The following is a 20733-nucleotide window of genomic DNA, read 5'->3' as shown; positions in this document are numbered from 1 at the left end:
GCGCAAAATGGTTACGCTTACCTCGTTTTTCGTTATTCCAACAATGTTCGAACAGTTTTTCTAACGATACCTGTTGTACTGAATTTTTCTAGTTACCGTAACGAATGAAATTTTTCTCAGTGCAGTTTGAAACATTCGCTTTTACTATCTCTTGGCACAAACTTGCGTGTAATGCACACAGATGAAGCGGAAATATTTTTTAAAAAATTGTTCAACATTCTCTACCATGCATAAATCTTGTCTCGAAAGACGAATGGATGATTTTTCTCTTGAAACCTTGCAGTTTGCAACGATTCACTGGATTCTTACTAAGGAACTTTCCAATTCATCCGTGAATGTAATTTAAGATAAATTCATTGGACAGATATATCTTTATATACGTACCGAAGAACGGGATAAGAGAGAGGAAGAGAAAAGCAAAGGGCTGCCTAAAATAGACGCATATCTCAATCCTGAATTATGTATCGGCTTAATTGGCTAAAAGGATGAAACGAAATGGAACGGAACGATATGAACAGAATATGCGTGCCACGTATTCCCTCCGGTTTCTCCCCAAGAATCTTTCCCCGTATTTTCCATTTCATCCGATTCTCTTCTCGGCGGCTGCAGCCATTGAATTATTGCACGAAAAAAGAGGAGAAAAAACAAAGCCTATCTTTAATATCGTGAGGGTGACGTAGGATTCGTCTGATTTAGCAAAAGTTGCGATCCATTTAGCGACGACGAATATAAAAAACTGCGCTGCGCAATTTGTTCTTTGTAATGTTTTTCACGTTTTCAATTTCGCTGCGAGGATATATTTGAATATTACTTGATATTTCTAGAAAACCGCGTATAAAAAGGAGGGGGAAAAAAAGAAAAGGAAAGAAAACTTTGGTAACGTACACAATCACTCGCTAATTAATTTTCCAAGAGTGAAAAACTCCCGATGTTGCATCAAGCTGGGGGGCGTAAAAGTTGTTGAGGTATTCCTTCCGTGAACACAGTTGAGAGTGGACGTTAACCGTGGAAGGAAGGGGGTTAAAACAAACTAGAAGATCCTCTTTACGGTGAGGAGAAAAGAGACTGCGGCTCGGGGATATTCGCGAGGTGGAGACGACCGACCTGCTACTTTGATGAATATTTATTGAATCGCACCTCGCGTTCTGTGTAAGCTTCTCGAGATGATGTAGCTTTAACCAAGTCGAGCAAACTTCCAACCGGCCCTCTTATCTTCCCCTTCTACTTCTCCTCGCTTTATACCCTGCTAAAACAACTATTTTTCTTTCACAAGTCTATGTTATAGCTGCATTTTTGTATAACGCGCTTAAAATTTTTACGCCATTTGATTTGCGCGATGAAGAGTCGTCGGATCCTTTTTTTTTTCGTTTTTATCGATATTAATGGTCGTAATTCAGTCTATTCGTAGAATCTGGTGTTACACATGAGTTCGTTTACTTTTTTCCGCAAATTTCATCGCCTTCGTTTGTTGCGATATTATCGCCCAGCCTTCCTGCAATTTATTTAATAAATACAATATAGAAATCCTTTCAGAATTAAGCGATCACAAACATTATGTCCAGGTCCTTGATTAGAATAGACGGTACGTTATGCCTGTGACACAAACAATGCAAGATGAACGACTACTTTAGATCATCGTTCTATATATATATATACATTTCTGTTTATTCGGATCCCCAGCTAAGAATTTTTCGTCGTGGTAAAAGCTTTTTTATTGATACTCCACGCCAGCCTATTTATGCACGAATGAATAATACGCTCGATAATAATTTTTCCTTCCTTTTATTTTTTGCGTGTCGTAGTAAATATAAGAATTCAGAATTAGGCGACGATTAGGCGTGATGATAATGATGATTATTATCATTTTACCGCGTTCTAACGGAGCTGCTTTAGTGAAGTATTAAGTATGCCTTTTTTCACAAGCGCGGAGCGCCGGTTTCATTCGATTTATGATGATAAATATATTTGTGGGAGGTGAGATTAATATTCAGGACGGGGCATATTTCTTCCCTTACATTTCTCTTCCCATTTTCTTTATCCCTTTGAAAGCGTTAAAGCTTCTACGCATTTGCGGGGATTGAGACACTTGAGATTTTTTCTCATTTTAATTTCTCCCAGCTTCTGCAGCCCGGCTGGTATTACACGTAATTGATACATGAATATATTATTGTGCGAATTTTCTCAGGATTCGTCGCTTCAAGAATTTCCCACGATTTTTACCACTCCCAATCGATTTTCATAACTACAACCCGATTTTGAATTAAATAAATATTATTAAGTTTGTTTTTGCAACATTAGTTTCTGTTTCACGTTGCTGCAAATTCTAATTTCCGAAATTCATAAATAATAATCCATAAAAAATCCATGCATGAATTTAAAAATGATTGAATAGCTTGCGAATATTTAAAATTTTAGCGAAAAGTGAAATTTTTCCATCTTAAATGAATGGGAAATGAATATAAAATGAGCGATCCTTTAGAATTGAGCATGAGAGCTCATTTTCTATCAAGCATTAATATTTGGAGGAAAGGGAGAAGGGTAAGATCTTTTTTTTTTTTTTTTTTGAACCACCCCCATATATATATATATATATTCATTTCTTCGTTTGGAGTAGTTTTTAGTTCATAAATTACAACTTCAAAATATCGTATTTAAGTTCGAACACGTCAAAGCGTATAAAAGGAATTCGGCATTTCAGACAAAGGTGAAAAACAAATGTCATATAATTCATGTATAAATACTGAAATCAGGAATGTGTGCATCATTACGAAAATACTTGAGTTGCAAAAATAATCACTCAAAACTCTCACCTAGATTCAGAGTGGATATCGTTTTTTTTCGTTCGTTTTTTTTTTTTTCTTGCTTGAAATTTTTGTTTTTCCTTCGCTTCCGCAGACGGCGTTTCTTCCAACTCGCGCTATAATTGCACAGGCGGACTAAAACACGTAATTATCCTAAAGTAGTTTTCATCTTCCATGTATGTATACATATATATATATATACGTATATCTTATATCTCACATCATTTTGCTCTGCAAGTTTTATTCTTGTCCCACTTTCATTCACAATGTTTTCCTTCCTCGCTCTGTTTTCGACAAATTCATTCGGATCGTGAGTTGAAAAATTGTAGCGTCAATTTTTCCTCCCCTCATTGATCAAACGATACAAAATTGATTGAAACACCGCTGCGCCTTGTTCGTTTACTTTATGGTCGGTGTAGGTAAACGATGAGGAAGAAATGTGTAAATAAACCGAATGAAATATGTTCATCAGGAACGAAATTATATCTATGCATGCGCATTTTACAATTAATCATATCATACCGTAAATTTTTTCCTCATGAGTTGGAGATGTGTTATTATTATTCATTCGTTTTTTTTTTTCTCTCTACTCTACGATTCTTCAATCAATACGACTGTTTCAAATATTAAATCCAGATAATCGCACTGTCAGTGATATTAATAACGATAATAATAATAATAATAATAATAATGCTTATAATACAGTTAATGACAATTTTGTTGAAAATCCGCACGGAATACGTTGGTCAGTGAATTTCACGCGAATGAATTGCCACTACATTGCGACGTGTAGGATATTTTCTGCACCTCATTAGAGAGCAACTCCTGCTTTAGTCGTATGCATTCATTATGCGTTATGCATTATATCATATTAACAAAGGGTGTATACGTATAACCGTATATTGTGTCGTCAATAAAAAAAAATGTTGTGCCCATGACTGCAGTCTATAATATGAAATAAGCGTTCATATGCTTAAATACATAGTTCGAATTACATATTTACAATGTATATATGTGTGTATATGTATATTTTATAATAAATAAAAATACAAAGGCAATATTGAGGAGGAAGTAAAAGCATGACCAACAAAAATAAGGGGAAGGAGGTTGGCTTGCAAAGTAAATTGTAAATCAGCACGGTTCGGATTAATGGAATAACAGTTTCGGCGTGTTAATAGTATTCGCAAGTTTAAGTAACGACTGAGAAGTATTTCGAGAAAGTCATCGGCCGATAACAGTCCGAGTAGGAAGTGCAGGAAAGTGGAAGGGATGGGGGTCTTTGTAAAACGGGACATAAAGTGCATTAGGAAAATTAAACCACCTCCACCTTTGCTACACTGTGTAGTGTGTACCTAACAATAAGCATACCCAAACGCATACGTATCCATATATGCATATGTACAGGGTGTCCCAATTTAAAAGACGCGTTACGCATCGTAACTGGTGATGCTACGGAGGACGGACCAGTTTCATTATTACTTTTTTTTGATTTTTTTTTAAATCGAATCATACATTTATTTTGAGGCGCGGAAAGCTCAAACTCCCCGTGTCTTGATGAATTTAATTTTCTTGTCGTATCTTGCGAAATATTTACTGTATGAAAAAAAAATTCGTCCTAAAGTTGTACATTTACGATTAAAGAATATTTGAGTTGAAACAAAAATGTATGATTACATTTTTTTTAAATCGGTCCGTCCTCCACAGCATCACCAGTTATATGATGCAGGACCGCAGAAACGCATCCTCTTAAATTGGGACATCCTATATGTGTATAATTTCTGCACCCTGTACAAATACGCAAAAACACCCTTCACAAGCCGTCGACCCTTTACCAAAGATTAATATAAAACAAGGGCGTAGAAAATATCGTACACGTTGCATCGCAGCGTTAATTCATTCAAGTGATATTCGCATGCGCTAAAATTCCATACGGAACAAAAAATTTCAACGAAATTATCTTTACTACAAGAATTATTATTAATTATAATTATTGATGTCACCGACAGTTCGATTATCTGTATTTATCGTCGGTTATTTGTCACAATCGAATTGATATGAGGAAATAATTCTTGCGCAACGGTAGATAGCTGAAGAAAAATTGATACTATACATTTATATTACAATATGTATTTTATAAATCATTCTATACGTTTCTGTGTAATCTCAAACATGTATATATATGCCACACATGCATGTACCAGGTATAATATTTTCCGACTTGGGGAACCGAAGTAACGAGACTGGCTGAACTGCGTAAAAGGGTGGGACGAGAGTGCATGAAGGAAGAGAAAAAAAAAAATCAAAAAGCAAAGGGGAAAAAGAAAAAACATGAAAACCCGTCTGAGATCTCGTCTCAACTACGACTTACAAATAGACGGGATGGACGGTGCAGGTAACACGAGATGACGCGACGACTCGCCACGCTCTGCATACCGTCTCCTCTCGCGTTTCTCGATTTTAACTATGTATTACGCGTGTCGGACTATATGCTTCCATATTTATACGCATACGCATGTATGTATGCATGTATGTTTGCACGTCCATCGCGAAATCGTTTTCGTTGCGTGACGCGACGCGAAGTGTGACATTGCGCTGCGTTCACGGGTGGAACGAACAACTAAAACACACGCAGTTTCGTTGCTCGGCGAAACTGTTGATAAGAATTTGCATTTTGATGTATGTAGGTATAAACGTTCGTCGTTTGAAAAAATATACATTCCGTTTATGCGGATATTTTTTTTTTTTTTTTTAATTTGTTTATTTATTTATTTTTTTGACTTATCTATTACAGTCAACGATGTTATCGATCTGTTGATGTTGTTATATATTTACTTGGATATACGTGATATGCGTGTAAACGAAGACGAATATCGTTTATTGTTATACAATCGAAACACAATATGTATATTTCTTTTCATTATATCTGGTGCTGCTGACTGTTTGAAAATAACGAAACATTTTTTCTTCACGCTAATTACTGTACTTTCACACAGACTAGAAAATTTTTATAGACGATACAAGAAGCAGGTGTAATATAAAACGCATCAGCGGCAGCAGCGGTTGCATTATAGGTATAATATTGATCTGTATCGCAAGTAGGTACAGCGTGTACGTGTAATAATATCTAATCGCGAAACGTAGCGTCATCAATTATTATCGTAACTTTATAGAAACGTAATAATAGCCGTAGTTTTGCAGCAGGTTATAAATGATGTATGGAATGCATTTCCGTAAACTGCATCGGTATAATACCCGCGACGTGCGGCAAACTGCAACGGATGCTGTTGAACAATCCCAACTCGATCCTACCTAACAATAAGTACGAATTAATGCATCCATTATGCCGTTATATATGTATATACTTATTAATTACCCACCGACCGTTGCTGATGCAGCAGCAAGCAGTAATTATGTCATGTATTATGTGATACGTAATGATTAATTATCGAGGAAAACGCGGATACGTGGTTATATCTGTCGTTGTACAGAAAATGAAATCGTGGAGGGATTTTTTTTTTCGTATAATTGTAATGTATTTTTTACACTTATTACATTGTAATGAATTCTTGTTTCAAAATTTCTACTTTTGTCATTTATTTTCGGACTCATTCGTTCAACGAGGTTATAAAAAAAAACTAGGCAAATTATAACGGAAATTCATACGGTTATAATAATATGACCTTGTTACATTGTTATTAATAAATAACACAATATTATTTAATAATATAACTTTATTACCTTGGATATTATTGCGTTGTTTTTGTTTTCTCATGCGATACGAGTAATTCTGCATTGAATAAAAGAGAATGTCATACGTGTACGGTATACAAATATGATGGCTTATTTATTCCAATAAAATAAATATTTGAGAAATTCCGGAACGGCTTACGAAGTGCACACGATGAGATAATATTTTCGCGAAAGAGAAAAAAAAATAAAAATTGTCAGTATATTTCTAAACAGATTTGCCGTTTCTTATTATTATTATTATTGTCGTTGTTGTTGTTGTTGTTTTTGTTGCTCGTGTTGTTGTTGCGACGTTTTTTTTTATACGTGTAGAATCAAGAAAAAACGTAAGAAACACTCATCGGTGTCACGTGACTACTGCCTGCAGATCTAGCTTGAATTACGCGGATTGCTTAAATTACTCGAATTACGGTGTAGAGTCGTTTTATATGCACATGTATTACACATGCATACACGTATCGTACGTGTATAACAAACGTTATACTATACGATTGTCTTGCAGACTCTGAAGTACTTATTACGAATTTTTCATCAGTTTTGTTCTACTTTTAGTATTCTTCTAATTTTACAGTAATTCATCGTTATTACTCATAATCCGCACGGCATTTATATATATACATAATACGAAAAAATATATCTTTCATGTACGCTTCCTATGTATTACAATAAGAATGACCTGTTTTATAAAATGTATCTTACACGCACGTGCTGTGTGCTGTAACATTATATGGATATATGTATCTGTATATACAAGTCAGAAGGATAGGAGAAATTGTGTCGAATATGTGCGTACATGGATATATAATTTTAGCAATATATTGCGATGACGTAGCAACGACATTTCCTGCATATACATGTATTATATTAGGGTGTGCAAAAGAAATTTTTTTTTTTGTTCTGAAATGCCCATTAAATTTTTGGTACAGCATCTCAAATAGAATGTCTCATACAAACGTAAGTTCTTAATATTGTTATTTAGAGGTGCCGATTTTATTTTTTCCAATTTCTATTTAAATAACACGTAAAGAAAATTTGCGAAATTTTTGAATTTTTTTTCTTCTCGTGAACGGCTTGACTTATGAACTACTTTGATACAGAGTTTTTTGGGAAATTTCACGACATAAAAACGATTACGAGATATTCGCCAAAAAAAATTTAATCGTCTTGAACATCTCTTAATCGATTAAATTTAGAAAAATTATATCTCAGCACTTTTTCATAGAGCGTGAAATTTTCTGTATGAATCTGTATTTAAATAGCTCGTAAGTCAAGCCGTTTACGGAAAAAAAAACATTCATAAATTTCCCGATTTTCTGTACGTGCTATTTAAATGGAAATTGGAAAGAACAAAATCGGTATCCTTTAAATATCAATGTTAAGAGCTGATATTTTTAGATGAGACATTTTATTTAAGATGCTCTATCGAATTTTGCTGGGTGCTAGAAAGAAAAATGAATTATTTTATACCCTAATTACATATACACACATTTATACGTAAAGATTTACTCATTCTGACATCTTTTTAAGTTTCACATACACATATAATGTGTAATGCAATATAACAGAAGTGTCAAGTTATTTACTCAAAGGCCTCACCGATGCTCGGAATTCTAAAATTATTTTTTTCGATTGCGACATTCGATCATTCGGAAGGAAAGAAGTTAGAGAAAAGTAAAAAAGACGAAATTCGAACAAATATACACTTGAAGGAAAAACACGCGTGTCTGTTTTATCAAAATTTTCCAAATTTTTAGCCAACTTTAAATGCACTCGTGCTCTTATTCTCTTCAGCATGGATAACTGTATTAAATGCATAATCAAATCTATGAACTTTTGCCGGTGTGTAATAACAATTTTATAATCAACCGAATGATCATTTTATCGTTTTTGGAAGAAATTTGTAATAGCTGTCAATGATACGCCAAACTGTATAGTACATCGGGATGCGCAGACTTATGTCACGTATGCGTGTATATATATACACAATATATAGATACGTGGGTTATACATGTACGCTTAGCGTTGGATGGATGCCCGCTATATTTAGTATAGACTCGCGAGGTCTTAAACCGTCCGCTATAACGCAAACCATTTTGCTCGGCTATATAATCTCGGATCTCTATATCAGCCATTTTCTTGCCTCACGCCTCTTTCCATTATCACCCTCTTTAGCGAATTGCAAACGATTAAGGGGTTGCCTTGTTATTTCGTTGTTGTTGTTGCATTAAACGCATTTACCATAGCACGCTATAACGTTTTTTTTCTTGTTTTCGTCAATCTTTGTTGGCGTTTCCCTGAATGCAAATATGCGTAAAAATATTGTAGAGAATATGTAGGAGGCATTTATTTTAAATTTTTGGAGAAAATCGTGGCGGTGCTTAGGGATCGATGAAAAAAAGTTGGAAATAAATGTGGAAGGATAAAGAAAAACCAAAAAAAAAAAAAAACAAAGCGTCGTACAATTTTTTATGTTTCTATAAATGAAAGGAAAAAACACGTGTAGCACTCGACGCTTCTTATTTATAGCCATCAACTTGCTGTGAACACACACACACATATATATATATATATATATATATATGTATATATGTAAAATGTATGTAACGATTTGCAACTTCAATGTAGGTACATACCATACATACACGTATGATATAAAGTGTATGTAAATATCGTTGAAAACAAAGAAGAAAAAAATGAGCCTGAAATAATAATTGTCGGCAAATAACGATCGACTCGAAAACAAATGAATCAAAGTTAGGTGAAAATTTTTAATTGCTCATTAATATTATTTTATTTCGCTTACGTTGATAAAAAAAAAAAAACGTAGCGATCTGTAATTATTTCGACCTTGTTCAAAAAATATACGATTACAATACTATGCATAAATTTACAGACTGAAAAAAGTAGGCACAGTATATTCGTAAAAAAATGTCCATTCCAATTCTGACAATCGAATCCAGTCAATTACTTTACGAATAGGTACCTCAACGATGATCGAACCGATCGTAAAGTATGTTATACATGTGATAGCTGATCGACGATAGTATTTTTTAATTAAAATTACATCCCTTAAAATGATATCGCAGTTATTCTTAATATCATACGTGATTGATTAATTAAGCAGCTAAATTGGTATACGAATAATGGTCAACTTTTGCCGCTGTTTCGCATTTCTTCATTTTTTTCCGTTCGATCTTGTTTTTTTCTCTCTCTCTCTCTCTCTCCTCCCCTTCCAGCACGAGAATCTCGCATCTTCCTTTCGTCGATGTCAGTTCGTCGTTCCCCCCTAAGGTGGGCATTACTTCGGTTATCTATAGGCGTGATGTATGTGTTTCCTCGCAGGGCTATGTAACCATGTATTTTCATAGTTGGTTCGAAATAGCCGTTGGACGGTCTAATATTATAATAGCCGTGACTCGACCGGCGTTGGCGAACCCGCGAGATCTGCTACCGAGCAACTTGCGACCAGTTTGCCGCTGTGTCTGGTGGTCGATTCGTGGCCTGCGGTACCTCGCCCTTAAACCGATCAAATCTCGTCGACGTCTCCTGCGAGAAAAGAAGAAGAAAAAAGAACGGAATAAAAAAAGAAAGCAAATCCCCCCCGACGATCCGGCCTATTTCGCCTCGACGAACGTGTAAATTAGAGGGAAAGAAGACACAAGTGCACGAATTAATACACACGAGTGTAATTTTAGCTTGTTATCAATTTTCCGAACAACCGGACGTGCTTCGATCGATTAAGTTAAACCGTCGATCAACGCGCGTCGTTCATTCAGGGACTTGGATAAGAGTGAAGCTTGCGAACGAAACTGAACTCTGTATATTCATTCGGATTAATCGTTATCGATTCGAGCAACGATAAGTTTCGTACAGTCGTTGCGCGAATTATACACATTGTATATATATTATGTATGGTGCAATTAATGTTCGTGCAAAGGTCTTCGTTTGTAAATTTTAGTGAAGTGCGAAGAAGATAAAAGATAGATTTTCCGTTGCACGGTGAAAAAAAAAAAAAAAAATGTAAAAATCGATAACCTCAATAATAATAACAACAACAACAACAACAATAACAACAACAATAATAATAAGAATCCTAATTAGAAAAAGAATATAAGTAATAAAAGGAAGGAAAGGAAGAAGAGAAAATATACATTTGTAGGACGATAAGAAATTGTATATATATATATTTTTTTTTTTAATTTAATTTAATTTTTTTTAGCAGTGAAGTAATCGAGGATGATGATCTACTTTTAGCCTTGTATATAAATGTTCGCGGGGGGCGGGAGGTGGCAAGGGGAAATAAAAAGAAGACTCTCTCGACTTTGAAACCGTATTATATACACCATTGTAATATTGGCGGTAGTTCAGCTCTGGCCGCGTCGTTTCCTTCTTGCGTTCCGTCGTCGCCTGCAAGTCCTTCCTTCCTTCTTTCTTTTTTTTTTTTTATTTTTTTGTCTATTTGAAACTTGGATCGATTCGTTGAAATTTGTCTCTCTTTTTGTCACCAAATCGTCACCTCGCGACATTTTTCACCGTTCTTCGTAGGTTTTCCTCCACCTCGCGCGTCGACTCTTCTACGTTTTCTGCACTTGGCATTGGCATACGCGTGTAGTATACGTGCGCTTGTGTGAACGCGACGCGTTACAATAGAAGTCGTTAGCGGCTAATTGTTGGTGTGCATAGTGCGACTAACGATATTGCAACGAGGTGGAGAAGGAGGAGGAGGAAGAAGAGCGAAGAGGCACCTAGCGGGTCTCCGCGTTCTCAGTGTACACCTACCAAGCGCATACCCGAGGACACTCTAATTTCGTCTATACGCCACCTTGCAAGGCGTTTTTATTTTTGATCGTTCGTTACTTGATATAAACCAATCGTCGATCTTGAGTGGAAAGTGATTTTTTATTTATTTTTTTAAAGTTTTTTGCTTCGTTCTAGATCGCTGTTAATGAGTTTTTTTTTTTTTTTTTCTTTCCTTTTGTGAATCAAGTGAAACCGAACTCTCGAGATCTCGCACGTATCGGCGTCTGGATTGTACAGTTTAATTACCGCAATTATGATCTGAACGCATCGTCGCGGCGCAACCATGCCCAACAGACTTCAGAAAATGGTACCTTTCAATTTTTATATCCTTTTTATTTATTTATCTTTGTATATTATCCTAAAACGAAATTAGGTGTATAAATTGTGTGACGATTTGCTCAAGGGGATACTCAATTCTCACCTTACGTTGTGTATTATATTATAATTTTATATCAGCAATATCTACGATAATCGAAGTTATTCCTACTATGTCTGTAAGTTTGGAAAGTTTATTTTGATATTCAAAACTCGATGCGTGAGCACACGTGCACAATTACGTTGTACACGCGTAGGTGCAGCACGATCAAGTGTCGATGAGCCGCGCGACGAGTAGAATGATTATGAATGGGAACGTCGTAACAGGTGTTCATTTTTGTTTGTTCAATGATTATTTCACTCGGTTTGAAAAGCACTGCCCATTTTCTTTTCTACAATTATTTGCAGAGTATTTAAACAGTCGACGAATAATACTCGAGTGTGCAATGTTAACAAACCTCGTTGTTTTCGCGATGACAGGTGTTTTCTTTACCAACAAACGATACGCAAGGCTCGTGATGTTTTTCACGATCACGGTACCTGTACTCTGAAAACATTCGAGTAAAATCGAGGAGTGACATTTTAATTCGATTAATTCGTCACGATGTTATTTTCAAACGCATACGCGCTGTCGAAAATACGCTTATCACCGTGCTTATGTGTATAATCATCGGTAGATTTGTATTTGGAATCGACAGGCTCTGTAAGAATCTGAAGCAATTTTTATTTATAATAATTAATCCAGAAAACTTTCTTCTTAAAAAGCACTACAATGTTTTTATGTTATCAGAAATTAGTGCAAAAGTTATCCGGAATTTGATAACTATTGTTATTACGTATTACCGGTTATCGGAAAATGACGGGTGTCTATTTAAAAAACGTGATTGTGACGTACGAGATTCGTCAGAGCGAAGAAAGTCGCCCGTTAGATTTGACACAAGAGGCTTCATATGGTCTTGGTAACAGATCCTTACCTCTGTTCATCTCGCGATCCCTTCATTGTGCAGTTTATTACCAATGTGAAATTATAACTAGCGATAAGAAACGAAATTGATATTCGGTAGTTTCGAGGAAAACTCGAGGGAATTTCAATTTGTTAGTTTTAGGATTCTGGAATACAGTTGATAACGATGTATCGGGCTGAAGTTAGTAACGTTAACGTAACGAAATGTTGGGAGGATAAATTACTATTTTTCAAGTTTACAGTGACTTTGAAGCAGTCAAGTTTTCAAAATATGAACACATTTTGTCTTTTTATGATTTCCCGAATATCGGCCATTCCTGTAACTGTATAATAACGATTTTCCGAAACGTCAATTATTACAACAACCTTGCCAACTTGAGCCTCGTTCCAATGTTGCCCGGTTAACTCATCGCTTAAATATCTACTTTCTCGGCATGGCAATTAACGCACGAATATTTTGTCATTCTAAACGATATTCGTGGTTAATAATGTCGGACCTTCGGCTTCGGTTTCGGCCAAAAATCAACCGAAGTTTTCTCCATCGGCCGTCGAGAACGGCCGACTTACACCGCCATCGTGCGTAATGCCAAATGATCCCTAGACAATTTGCATCGATATCATTATTGTGATATTTAGTCAGTATTGTAGAACTTCTTACCAAAGTTAAACCTTCGTCACCGGTCGTTTGGTTTTCCAGGTTAACGGAGACGATGACTGGGAGTACGAGGAAATCATCCTCGAACGAGGCGGCGCTGGTCTCGGATTCAGCATCGCTGGGGGCACCGACAACCCTCACATCGGCAACGACACGGCCATATACATAACGAAACTGATACCAGGCGGTGCGGCATCTGCCGATGGACGTCTTCGCGTAAACGACACCATACTTCAGGTGAACGATGCCTCCGTAGTCGACGTACCTCACGCCACTGCCGTCGACGCGCTCAAACGGGCCGGAAACACCGTTAAATTGGTAAGACTTTCACGGGAGTAACGATTTATTGTTGCACGGATCGACCATGTCGAAGTTGGCAGCGTCGTCGCAACGATTCGTGACGAGGGATCGAATCGCCGTTGTTTCACGATTTTGGAATTCTCTGAAGTTCGGTTGAATCCCAATAAAAGGATCTTAAAAGTCATTTTAACGATTGAGGAAATGGTGATTTTTTTTTTCCCCAATTTTTCGTTACGATTACGTTACCAACTGCAACTTCGTTCGGGATTATTTTTAATTAAGTACAGATTGAATATGTGTATCAAAGATGCACAACGGTCGGTTGGTCGATCGGCTGTAGATAAATCTGATTTAAGGATGGTTTGAGAGTAAGTCTGGTGTTGATCGAGTTGAATTTTGCTGAAACGATTTTTTCATCGCATAAATGATTTAATACTGGAATCTCTTCAGTCATCGATAATTGTGCTATTGTAGTTGAAATTTGTCGTTTAGAAAAAATCCGCTTTTTTACGGGAATATTGCTTCTAATAAATTCAACTCCATAAACTTCAGTTGGACTTTCAATTTGTAAAAATATTCAAGGAGACTATACGTCGCAAAAAGAATTTTTCATTACAGGGTTATTTTATTTGGCAAACTGTTTTTAATTTGAAGTAAAAGAGGTTTTGCGCGATTGAACTTGATACTTTGCACGATGAATAAATAAAAGGAAACAAAACGGTTGAAAAGTATCCAAAAATTTTCTAATTCATATCATTTATGGTGAACGCAAAGGAAACAGGCTACTACAGAGACTTTCGGAGAGACCCAGAATTTTTATTTTTTTTTTTAAAGTTTTAAACAAATCGTTATTTCGAGAGAGGATAAAAATAGTTTTGCGCAATTAAGGTATAATAAATATTTGTCGACAACCTAGATTTTCAAGTTATAAATTAACTGTAACGTAAAATTTCGGCTCGAATGTTTTTGGAAACTTTGACGACGTTTCGGTCAGCTAAGAAAATAAACCTGAAAACGTGAAAATCATATTAAAAACTCGAAAGTTTAATAATTTTGAAGATTCTAATTATAAAACCTTTTCTCAAATTTCCGATGCATTAACTCTACTTCCACGAATTTTTTCAAATATATTTCAATCCTCCCCACCATCGTTGTAGAAATTAATAACATTGCTGGAGATTGTCTGGACGATTTTTCTCTTTCATAATTTTTCATTTCAACATTCAAGCTGGTTCATCCTTGAAATAAATTTATAAAATTGAGCCAAGAAGCGGAGATCTTGCAATTAGTCGATACAGCTTTTCCTTGCTTGTTACAAACTTTGTAAAATTAAATTTTCGTCACGGGGTAAAATCTTGCACCTACCGCAGTTAGAAAGACAAACGAGGAAGAAAATTGTTCGTGGATAAAGTTTTTGATCAGGGTGAGAAAATGAGCATATCCAATCAGGCGACATCTGATGTCCATTATCGTGATTCGATTGTTCGCATGTTACAAAACAGTACGTGAGACGACGAAGGCAGGCCTCGAACACGCGGCTACTGGAGATCGAATTAATCAAGGGAAACAAAGGATTGGGATTCAGTATCGCTGGTGGGATCGGCAATCAGCACATACCGGGCGACAATGGCATTTACGTCACGAAAATAATGGACGGCGGTGCCGCCCAAGTCGACGGACGTCTAATCGTCGGCGATAAGCTCGTCGCTGTCAGAAACACCTTGGTGAGTAGTAATTTTCGACTTGAGAGACGTTCGCCTTTGCATGCGGCGTAATAATAGAGTTGGGATTCGACTCGAGGATGAAGTGTTAGCAGTAACGTTGCTGTAACGACGCGTGTTTAGGGAAAATCGCTAATTCGCACTTTTGTGACTTTTGCGATATTTAGCGACACATTGCAAATAATATATTCGCTGATACTGAAACGCCAACTCCTTGAAAGTCATTCTAAAATTACCCGGTAATGATTTTTTTTTTTTTTTCTTCAACTTCGTTTTTGTTCATTACATCGATATACCTAACGTGTGCGTTGCGAATTATCATTTTTTTGCGAAACTTTGGTAATTTGTAAATATTGGACACAGCATGCAACGCGGAGAAAATTGCGAGAAACGACGTTAGAAGTAAAAAATATATATATATATATATATATATTTTTCTTCGCTACTTGGCAATAATCCCAAATTAAACCACACGTGTAACCTGAAATTTAAAATTTCTATGCAACGGATGAAAATTGGCACAGTGAACACACTGTATTCTAATTTTTTTTCTTCTCTTTTTTTCATCTCGGTTTTTATCATGCGTCTTCAAGCAGCGAGATCATAATTTCGGTCAGCTTATTATTTGAAAATTAGTTACCGACTATTGGTGAAATGAAAAAATTAAACCGTTCAACTTTTTTGAAAGTAATTTAATTAATCATTCAACTAAAAGATAAAACATGTATATATAAATGTAAAATTGACATAGTTTATACCGATCGTGACGCCGCGTTGATTCCGTGTATCAATACATACGTTGCTATGTTACGTATCGTAATCAAAGTCGACTTTTACAGCAGACCCTAAGTCAAATGTTTCCCAGTGCAACTTTTGTATGTGCGAATGTATGTATCTGTATAAAGTATACACAGACCTATATATATGTACCTATACACAAAGGATTTCAGTTAAGCTTCCAAACAATCGAGGTGAATGGTTCGTTCATTCAACTTTTAACGAATCAATTAATTGTAATCGCATCATCGAAAAAACAGAGTTTAAAAAAAAAAAAGGTTTATCTGAGGTAATACGTGTGCAAATAATTATAGTCCTGATTACAGCTACGCGTATAAGTGATTTATTCAATTATTAATGCGAAAAACCATTGGTTTGAATTATTCAATACAAATATCCCCTCGAAAGTTTCCTTTAGTAAGTAACATAAATATTATCAGCAGTATTTTCTATAAATTATTCGGCTTTCTCCACTTTCGTGATACGTAATGGTATTAACTTAAAAATTTAGCTTACGTACGTTTTCAAATCGTCACTAATTGGGAAGTACGCGTGCATTGAATTTTTGAACTGCTGTAGCTTTTAACGTGTGTAGAAATTATTATATCAGAAATAATTCAGCGAGCATTTTCTGGCTGTAATAATAAAAAAAAAAAAAAAGGAAGAGCAACGACGGGATAAAACTCGGGGAAAAAATGGGACCGAAAAAAAAAAGAGTAAAAGAGTCTAGCTAATTCGCGAAAACAGCTGCCGAGCCTGTGCAAATGATGCGCGATTAAGGGATGCGAAGTTTTTTTTTTTTTTTTTCTTTTTCTCCCTTCCCTTTCTTCTTCTTTCGTTCGCCTTCTCTTGTAACCATCTCCGTCGTCGTTGAGGTGTAATGTTTTTTGGCAAACTTCTCGGACGACGACTTTGACCTCCCGGAGAACGCGGAGGTAGATTCGCGATGCCATCCTGCGGGAGTGAAAGGGGATGGAAGAAAAAGGGGTTAGCTGGTCTCTTAACGACAGTCCGAGCGAATGGTATTACTGCGTATATGTACGTAGTGCATAGTTAGGGATGGGCGAGGTGCAGTCGTGTAACCAACGCGTTTTTTTTCACGACCATCTCCCCTCGGAATTTGGCAACACGATGATCCCGACACGCTGCTTATACGCGTGGCTAATTTTCGGACTACTCTGCTTTTTATCACTCTCATTTTCCCACTCTCTGATTTGTTTTTTTTTTTTTTTTGTTCATCTACCCTTCTTTCTTTCTCTCTTTCCTTTTTTTTTATTTCAATTATTTTTTATTTTTGTCTCTTGTGATTACTGTTATTAAAAAATTCTCTCACAACGCCGAGAGAAATGAAATTCCCTTGGTTTGTATTGCACCCAGAGCCGAGAATGTTTTTTTTTTTTTTTTTTTTTTTTTTTTTTTACCCTCCCTTCCTTTTTCACGAAACGGCCAGGCCGTGTTTTTGGACCTATAATATGATATAACTTCTTTCGCACGGCCATTTCGCATATTAAATTATATTATATGGTTGCAGGGTATGTATTGATGTATAATATTTGCATATAGTACATGTCATGTATGCATGTATGTATGCACGCCCACGTTGTATATTATACGATATACGAGCCTCTTATAGTATACGTTCTAGGTGGGTGTAATCGTCCGAAAAATAATATGGACATTTTTCTCCCTCGATGCGTAGTAAATATAGATAGGTATAGATTATAGAATAGATATACGATAACGAAATTCTTTTTTAAGCTCTTACACGTAGGTAGAGATTTCGTTTTTTATTGGAAAAAAGACTTGCATAAAATTGATCAACATTTTGCAGGTAATATTTCCAAAAATGATAAAATTTTATCTTTGAAAGTTTAACTTGCCGATCTTGTCGACGTCAAATCGGCGCCGATCGGTTGAGTTTTTGACAAGAGAGAAAAAAAGAGCGAGAGAGAGAATAAGGTGAAAGGAAATTGATTTAATAGGGAGGGGGTGGGGGTAGATATACAGTAATAATAAAAAAGTTTCTTGCCCGAGAAAAATGAAGCCCATACCGTATCGATACCCATTTTTCATCGTCTCGTCGCGTTGCTATGCGAGATGCCTTATGCCTGCCAGTTCTGTGCACGTTTCAATCGCACAAAAATGAAAGAGGGTGATGCGCGGAAAGAGGGTCAAGTAGATTGTGCAGGGAAGAAAAATACACCTGGGTTACAGATAGAGATAGATCGATAGTTTTCGGTATTACCATTCTATCCATTCCATTATGTTAGGAAAACAGAAGAGAGAAATAAGAAGCAGTTGTATAGAGAAATATCAGGAGGTAATAAGTAGAGAAAACAAGATATTCGCCTCAAGTTGAAACGATTAAAACAGGAAAAGGCTGCTGAATCTAGAGCTGGAAATTTTCGTAACAGGGTGGGAAAAAAGAAGAATAGATTACTGATTGTTCGTAATTTTATGCAGCAGTCGAGTGTTGGAATCCGACTATTTATTGTTTTTATTTATCTTTCTTTTGAATTCTTCTACCTTCTGATGTAATTTCGAAGAATTGTAAGTTTTAAAATTCGGATTGCAAAAAGTCAATTACTAAATGCAAGTTGTTGTTTTAACGTTTAGTTTATCTTGATAATTTTTATAAAATGATTAGATCATCGTGTAAAAATATACTTAAAACTGTAGAAATATTGGAATGATAATTTTTTTTTTTTCATTAGAATACCAATTCTCAGTGACTAGAGTACCTAGAGAAAAAATCGGTTCTATGTAATAATTTGGCGACATCGGATACTTTGTTTAATAATTTTTAAATGTAAAATTTGCTCAAATTTGATTTTTTACGGTATTATTATATACGCTGTATGTACGCGAGTATCGTAGACGAGTATCTTTACATCGTATACATATACGGATATCCGAAAAATCACCATATATACGGCAATTTTTTATCCCGAATACCTTTTTGTGACGTTAATTTTATTGCCAGCAGCTCGAAAGAGACGATCGCGGTTAACGGTTATTGGTTATTCAATATTTGACGGAATACCGTTCTTTTTCACACGCTTTAAACTTTAAACCCGTATATCCCGTGTTTTAAAACTCTTGTTTCAATTGTTTGAATCCGTTCAATCGTCCGTATAAAAATTGCCGTTTTAACAGCTTCAAAGCGGCCGTCGACGCTCATGTTAAATCGGTTTTTCATTCCAAATTTTATCTACTCTTGGGTTTTGCTTTTTATACGCGCTACTGTGTTTTCATATTTCCATCCGCGAGGTAAAGATTAAGGCAGAGAATATTACATTTATCACTCACGTATTTATAACAGAATATCGAGATTACAAATACAATTTGTTGATTATAAATTCAACGAGAATTCCAACGAATGTAAAGCATATCCGTCGTAATGAATTTTTACCGTCAAATAGTTAGCTTGTACGAAAAGGTTCGATTTTAATTTTGGGATAAGAGAGAGAAAAGAAAATATCAATTTCCGCATTTTTTTTTTCTACCACGAATTTGTCGTGCGCTTGCATGTAGAGACTAGCTCATATGCAGACACAGGAATCTAAAATTATACGACTCGTACATTTCGACGTTGATATTCCTACTTTTGCCCATTTCTCATAACAAACAGTAATCCGGCATTAATCCAAGCTTTGATCCTAATCCTGCAGTGAACCCAACCTGAAACAAAAGCGTTTGTTGTTCTTCCCAGCTCGAGATCCGTGCCCGCAGAAAATAAAGGGATAGTTCGTTTCGAATTTAGGCTTGTGTTTTGCTCGGGTTGTTTCATGTTTCGGCACCGCTGAACAAGGATCAAAAGGCTCGCAGTAGCTCGTTGCCTACCTAATTAAAGCCTTCGGCAAGTTAGAGAGTTTGTGATACTTGTTTGCAAGGGAAAATTCATACTGTAGGCGAATAACCGTAATTAACCGTAGACGATATTAATTGGTGAAAAACATTGAAGATGAACGCTTGTTCGTTAAACTCGGTGAAAATTTTCAACCCCTGTTGGTACGGGGGGAAAAAAAAATAGAAAAAATGTGATCAATTGTCTCCAATGTGACGTGTCAAATGGCGGAGTGTGAAATTTTTGTAATTTTCATTTTCAGCAAGGTGATAAAAATCTGGAAAATGTGACGCACGAGGAGGCCGTCGCTACCCTTAAAGCTACTCAGGATCGCGTAGTTCTTCTAGTTGCAAAACCGGAGGGCGTTTTACCCCCGCCACCTTCTGCCTCCGATTTGTCGCTGTCGCCTCAACCACGTAAGTTGTCGAATTAGAGAATCGAGTTTTAGATATTGAGTAATTTATCTCATCCCGATTGAAAAATCCATGCGGAAGAAAAAGCGAATTTCATCTTTCAATACGCGAAAATTTTTTCAGCTCGCTGTATTGTTCGTGATCTTGACGATAAACCATGTAAATCGCATATAATATTTGAAATGTAGTAAAGAAATTTTGAGATACTGATCAGAGTAAAATGTAAATTGAATTACTTTTTCAAATCTGATTTGAAATCAAAGAGACGATTATTCCGTGAAAATAATTAAACGGGTATATATTGGTTGGTTTAAATGTAATATACATATATGCGTGTGTGTATTACTTGTGTCGAAACTAATTTTATCAAGCCTTGTAGATCAGTTTGGCAAA

The 20733-nt window shown here is 35.9% G+C and overlaps 1 protein-coding gene across 14 annotated transcripts in view; it reads left to right on the top strand.

Annotated features, from left to right (window-relative positions):
* LOC124177144 (disks large 1 tumor suppressor protein) overlaps positions 1–20733 on the top strand; it is a 301091-nt gene that overhangs the window by 221092 nt on the left and 59266 nt on the right. For all 14 annotated transcript variants that reach the window (XM_046559275.1, XM_046559205.1, XM_046559224.1 and 11 more), the window contains 3 exons: positions 13325–13600; positions 15085–15306; positions 20190–20343. In XM_046559275.1, coding sequence (XP_046415231.1) covers positions 13325–13600; positions 15085–15306; positions 20190–20343 — 652 coding nt within the window. The remainder of the gene's footprint in view (positions 1–13324; positions 13601–15084; positions 15307–20189; positions 20344–20733) is intronic.

The sequence above is a fragment of the Neodiprion fabricii genome, chromosome 1, assembly GCF_021155785.1.
Source record: "Neodiprion fabricii isolate iyNeoFabr1 chromosome 1, iyNeoFabr1.1, whole genome shotgun sequence".
Lineage (NCBI taxonomy): Eukaryota > Metazoa > Arthropoda > Insecta > Hymenoptera > Diprionidae > Neodiprion > Neodiprion fabricii.
The sequence above is the reverse complement of the archived record's forward strand: the minus strand, read 5'-3'. Positions and strand labels throughout refer to the sequence as shown.